This window comes from Solanum pennellii, chromosome 4 (assembly GCF_001406875.1).
Source record: "Solanum pennellii chromosome 4, SPENNV200".
NCBI classification, from domain to species: Eukaryota; Viridiplantae; Streptophyta; class Magnoliopsida; order Solanales; family Solanaceae; genus Solanum; species Solanum pennellii.
In genome coordinates, this window is record NC_028640.1 from 6,888,727 (window position 1) to 6,895,108 (window position 6,382).

The window sequence follows — 6,382 nt, forward strand, 5'->3', positions numbered from 1 at the left end:
TAGTTGATACAGATGATATAGATTTTAATTTGAAATCCAAAATTATTTATTAATTTTCATATTCTTTATAATCTAATTATTCAAAATTTAAAGTTCGTTTTTGAAATTATCAAAATTTGCTTCAAATAGACTTAGGAAGGGAACAAACCACTACACACTAAGAAGTTATTCATTTTTAATATTAAACAAGTCACCTTATGTATTCGAATTTTATTATGAAAAAAATCTTAGTAGAAAATATTTTTTTATTTAACAGGTTTTACATAACATGAGTTCTGATCATTTCAAATCTCAATACAATATATAGCATGAAATGAAGACAAAAAATAAGTGAAACATCGCATAACCACAATAATAATATCAAACATAGAAAAAATTGAAAAAAAGAAGATCAGTTTTAAATTTCAATTTTTCTTGATGAAATCAAAAGAAGAATCCAACTTTTGCAACTTGTTCTAGTCACACATACAACTTTATTCCAATTTAGCTTTAACCAAGCCAATAAGCAAATATTAATATAAAAAGTAAAGAGAGTTTTTATTTCAAATAGCGAAAGAGTAATACAAATCACTCTATGATCATAGGATTTTCAACATCATTCACTTTTTGGGGGTCCCAGCTTCAAATTAGTATCAACAGACAACCTGTAAAACATAAAAAAAAATTTAAAATTTATTTTCTAAATCGATCTTTCATATACATAAAATTATAACCGTGCCTCAATTTCAAATAAGTAAAGTTGACTTCATGAAATTTTTACAAATCATATCAAACATTTAAACTAGTCAATATCTAATAAAAAATAATTAAAAAGCACTAAAGTTTCTCAATGTACCAATAAGAATAATAATAGCACAATCTCAATCTTCAATAAGTTAAATTGACTATATGAAATTATCACTGATTATATCGCTCTATTTAAACTTATATAAAACTAATATTAAAAAAAATAGTTAACAAATTGAGGAATAAAAAAATTAGGAGAAATATATAATCGAAAGTGTCCTCCCATATCACTCAAATAAATTGAGTCGATTAAAAATCATTGATAAACTAAAAAGTTTTTAAAAAATCAGCATGCATTTATAAATGTTTTCAAATTTAGTCTTCAAATATAATAATAGAACCATAGAGGTAAGTTTTTTCTTTTTCTAAGAGGAAAACAAATATTAATAGTAATTGGAAGAAACAAAAGTGAATAGAATTACCTTAAATGCAATGAAGTGTCCGCTTCATCAAGAAAATTTTCTTTCATAGCAACCTGAATTTTCAATACATATATATATATATATAGACGTTTTAAAATATTTTAGTAAATTTAATAAATAAAATTAGGAAAAATTAATAATTATAAATCACAATTATAATATTTAGAATATAACAATTTAAATGAAGTTAGAATTATGGCTACTTACTTGTTCAGGTAATATTGTGGCCTCAATCATAGCCTCTTCCTGCCGGCAAAAGAAAAATTATAAGCCGCAAAAGGTAATTTTCAAGAAAATCATATAGTATAAAATCTTTTTAGTAAAATTTATGTCTTTAAATCACAATCGATTTCATCACGAGTTAGAGAAAATTTATATATATATATACCTCCGGCATATACGATTCAAATTGCCCCATCAACTTTCGTTCCTGAAATATAAAGAAAAAATAATCAAGAAAAAAATGCCTTTTTTTCTCCCCTCGAATTTTAAATAGGGGTTATTTTCGAAATACATGTGATAACTAATTAAAAAAATTAATTCAACAAAAAATAATTTGGTGCATATAGCATCACATGATTATTCAGGATCAGGGAAAAAATCTCACATAAAAAGGTGTGATCGATTCTAATATAAACATTTCAAAGTGTCGATACCATAATGTCACAAATAATTGAAAAAATGAATATATTTATTTATTTATTTATATTTACCATGTGATCCTTGATACACAAAGCACCTTCTTTTAACAAATGTTCCAGCTGCTGCAGTTCTGTGAAGCTCAAGCCATCAAGTTTTTTTGCCAGCAACCCACTACACATTATATTATAAAAAAAAATTATTATTAATTAATATCATCAATAATAAAGATATTAGAGAAATATTGAATGTATACAGTGTAATATGATATGAATTCGTCACACATATTGTTTGTTTTGACTTAATAAACTTAACAATTTTTGTCCCTTAAACTATCATCATATGGACACATTCTATCTCACACCCCTTTAGAAATTTTCTAATTTTAAAATAAAATTTATAAGAAAAAAACATACCTTTGCATCCTATGCAGCACTGCAATTTCTTCCTTGAGATTATCTAACTCAGTCTGAGGCTCCTAATTAATTAAAAATAATTAAATTGGAAAAAAAAATTATTTTACTAAAGTAAATGAATGATGTAATCAATTAGTTTATGTGAAAAAATATATTTAACTTACCTCCTTAGTTGTGACAGTTTCAACTATTGCAGGTTCAGAATTAGGATTGTATCTAGCCAGAATATTTCCCATACTTCACAAAAAAAGACATGTTACGAATAGTAATAATATTAATAAACACAAACACTTTAACTTCTATTATAATTTCTTATCTAATAATAACAACAATAATAATAACAAAAGAATTAAGCACTTAATCATGGGAGAAAGAAGCATAGACAAAAATCAAAATAAAAATATTACTCTATTAGTCGATTTAACATTCATTATTAAATGACGAATGATATTTTTAGGACTAGTGTTATAGTAATCCTTACTACTACAGAATAATATACTCGCGCACCTTCATATACATTGTTTTTTGGACAAAGGACAAAAATTAAATACTTTTTAATTACAGAAATTCCTCAAACTGATACAATAATATAAGCGTTGATACATTAATTTGATGCGCGAGATACATTAATCGTTAAGTAAGATACATTACATTTTATGCATGATACACTAATCTGATGCGCTGATACATTAATTTGACGCGCAAAAATGAGGAATTTTAGGGATTTGTAAAACTAATAGGGGATAATGGTAATGAGAAAACTTAAAGGTGTGATTTTTATCATTTGTCCTTGTTTTTTTCAATCGAAAAGTTAAAAACTAACTATCAAGACTAGGAGCTCTGTCAAAAAGGGCCGGCCCAGCCCCACCCTTTCCAAGCCTTGCGGGTCAAGGAATGCGAAGGGCTAGGGCAGGCTGACTCTTCATTAGGAAGGACCTGAATATCCTCAACCCAATCCAACCCTTGAAGGTCCGAGGGCTGGGCCGGGCTAGCCCTGTTTTTCTTTACAAACTTCTAATTCTATAACATCAAGAAAAATGAGGAGATTGTCAATCAAATATGACAAACAATGGTATTGTTTTAATAACACTAACAAAAAGTCTAGTGGCACTGAATAAACGTCTTGCAACAAAGGATAAAATGGCAAAGTGGGGAGTAACACATGACTTGATATGTTCCTTATGTCAAGGGGTTTGAGAAAATATAGAGCATCTTTTTTTCGCCTGTAAGTTCACTGCTGGAGTATGGAATAAGATACTGGCATGGCAAGGAATACAATGAACAGGAATGAAGTGGCATGAAGAAGTACAATGGGCAATAAAGTATATGAAAGGCAGGAATAGCACAACACAAGTTTACAGGATGGCTCTGGCAGGTACTGTATTCCACATGTGGATAGAACGTAATTGTAGAATATTTCAATCCAAGCAGAGAAATGAGGAATACATGATTAGGCATATCATTAGTGAAATACATGGAAGATGATCTCAAGAGAAGAGGATAGACAGTAGACTACAACAACTAAATATGTATCCATAGTATGGAGTCGCGATACTAGCTTAGAAGGTTAGATTAGCAAGTCTGGGAGCAAGATTGTCCAAGTCTGCTATTTTTTTCTGCTCTGTAAATGATCATTTTGGTAAATATAATGTTTACTTACCAAAAAAAAGATTCTAGTGCAATTAGCATGTATCTCACATACCAAATACGCGAGCGAGATAAGTAAGTGATAAACAAGATTGGAGGGAGGCGAGGGTGCGAGATTTTGTCTATACATCCTGGATACATGTGAATCTACTTTGATAGAGTGTACTAAAACATATTAACCTAATTTTGAGGTCACATATTCCGAGATATATATATCTGGACGTACCAAAATCTAGTATGATTCATAATATTACAACATAGCGTGTATTTTAGTAATTAAATTATATGCTAGTTAGATTACTGTAAGTTACCCTAATAAAAAGTTTTGGCCCATGGGTCAACCCCGACCCGATCAAGCCTCAAGGGATAAGGACTTCTATGGGTGGGCTTATAAGCCCTAGTTTTAAAAGGGCTTGACGAATCTTATCCCAACCCCACCCCAATAACGGGTTGGATTGGGCTGGCCCCATGGGCTAAGCCCATTTTGACGACTCTAATCAAGACTTTAGGTTATTTCTATACATGCTCATACATATTCGCCGCTAGCAATAAGGAAATCAAGTCATGATATGGAAGAACACTTACATTTTTAGTGAAATTTTGAAACAAATAATCGATTTTGATTCACTATTTATTTTTACTAACTGGTCTATATGATTAAAAACATACCTTGGCTTAGCATATTCATACAACTTTCCGCTTTGAGAGTAAACTATTACTCCCACATCCACATCACACAAGATCGCTAATTCATTTGCCTTTTTAATAAGGCTTTGACGTCTTTTCGAAAAAGTAACCAACCTATTAGATGTTTTCTCAATTTTCTTCAACTCAACTTTCCCTCTCCCCATTTTCTCTTTTTTTTCCTCTTAAATCTAAATAAAATAGTGATTGGTGATGGAGGAAATACAGATGGGAATGTGTTTATATAGCTATGTTGAGTCCTTGAAGGATGGAAAGTACTACTACATTTGAAAGGGAATATGGAAAGTAAATAATGTACTTTTCATTATAAGATACTAAAAAATGATAGAAGTATGATTTTTTCTACAACAAGGTAAGTTTGAGTTTAGCATTTAGGTAAGATAACTTACTCGCACGTGCCGTCTATGTCAGATCAGACTATCTTACCATATTTAAGTTAATAAGTAAAGGTCAACACGTGTCGACTAATGATAGTTTAGAGAAAATAATATATAACTTCAGTATGTATGTCATGTCTTCATTGAACTGATGTAAGCATCGGGTACGAGTACAAATTAATCTGGACTGGACATATGTTGTCCAATTCGCTACATTTTTCATTTAAACAACCAAAATATTTTTTGAAAAACAAGTCATTAAGATATGTTTTGTATGACCAAAATATTTTCTGAAAAGCAAGTCATTCTCTAGAATTTGATTCCTTAATATTTAGTATCGTTCGCAATACTTTAAATCAAGTTGGCTGACTTTCCGATGTGAAAAATAGTTAAGTAATTATGTTCAATACAGTGAAATCCTACTTATTGTTTGATTTTGTAGTATTAAGTCGTAAAAGACTAGTTTGGGTGAGTTATGTTTTTTTTCTCAGAGAAGTGGATCTACAATCCTGACTCGTTTGAGAGGTCATCAAAAATCTTAGTGAAGTAGATGAATTTTCTTTGACCATGATATACCGTGGTTTCACGGTATTTTAATATTTTTTCTTTAAGTTTAGTGTGTGTCCAAAAGCCTTTTTTGTATTGATTATATGTAAATTTTTCTTTATTTGCAGGAAATCTGTCTAAAGATGAATGCGGAAATTTTTGAGCAAGAAATACAGAAAAGTTACCACCTACGGGGCCTGTGACTGTTCGTCGAGCTTGTGACGGCCCGTAGGTGGCATCATAGTGAAGCCGCTGAAGGAAGATGGGGAAGTATGACCGAAGTGTGGGATTACGAAGTTCATGACGGACGGTCATAGCCACGACGGTCCGTCCTGCAGGTTCGTTGTGATGATCAGAGAGTAGTCCCAGTACCCAAATTCCAAGAAGTTTAAGTGTTATGGAATGGAGACCCTCGACGGACCGTCGTGCTTGGAACGGTCCGTCGTACCTGTTCGTCGAGGGTAATGAAGAAAGCAGCAGAAGGATTTGTGAAGTATAGGATGATGGAGGCCATGACAGCCCGTCGTGACCACGACGGCCCGTCACGAGGTCCGTCGACTCGGACGCGTTTTGACAAATTTTCAGCAATTAGAGTCCTTCTTTTATTAGGTTTTTGTTTTTTATAAATAGTTGGAAAAACCTCGTTTTTGGGGTTAGACTCTTTGATGTTAGACTCTTTGTTGGTTAGACTTTTTGTTAGTAGACTCTTGGATATTAGACTTTGTGATTGTTATAATTTTGGAGAATCTTTAGTCCTCAATTAATTTCAGTAATTGATACACTTTTTCTGGAATTGATTGTTGGTACGTTTGTTGATTAATCAAGTGAACTTTTGGATTTTATT

The 6,382-nt window shown here is 31.3% G+C and overlaps 1 protein-coding gene across 1 annotated transcript; it reads right to left on the reverse strand.

Annotated features, from left to right (window-relative positions):
• Window positions 1-383: 383 nt before the first annotated feature.
• LOC107016474 lies at window positions 384-2,499 on the reverse strand. The gene is made up of 7 exons (XM_027916129.1): window positions 2,428-2,499; window positions 2,264-2,325; window positions 1,922-2,021; window positions 1,597-1,638; window positions 1,416-1,454; window positions 1,209-1,261; window positions 384-644 (listed from the first exon to the last, which is right to left on the reverse strand). Exons 1-7 carry the CDS (start codon window positions 2,497-2,499, stop codon window positions 596-598), a joined length of 417 nt encoding a protein of 138 aa, XP_027771930.1. The 3' UTR covers window positions 384-595.
• Between the last annotated feature and the right edge of the window lie 3,883 nt (window positions 2,500-6,382).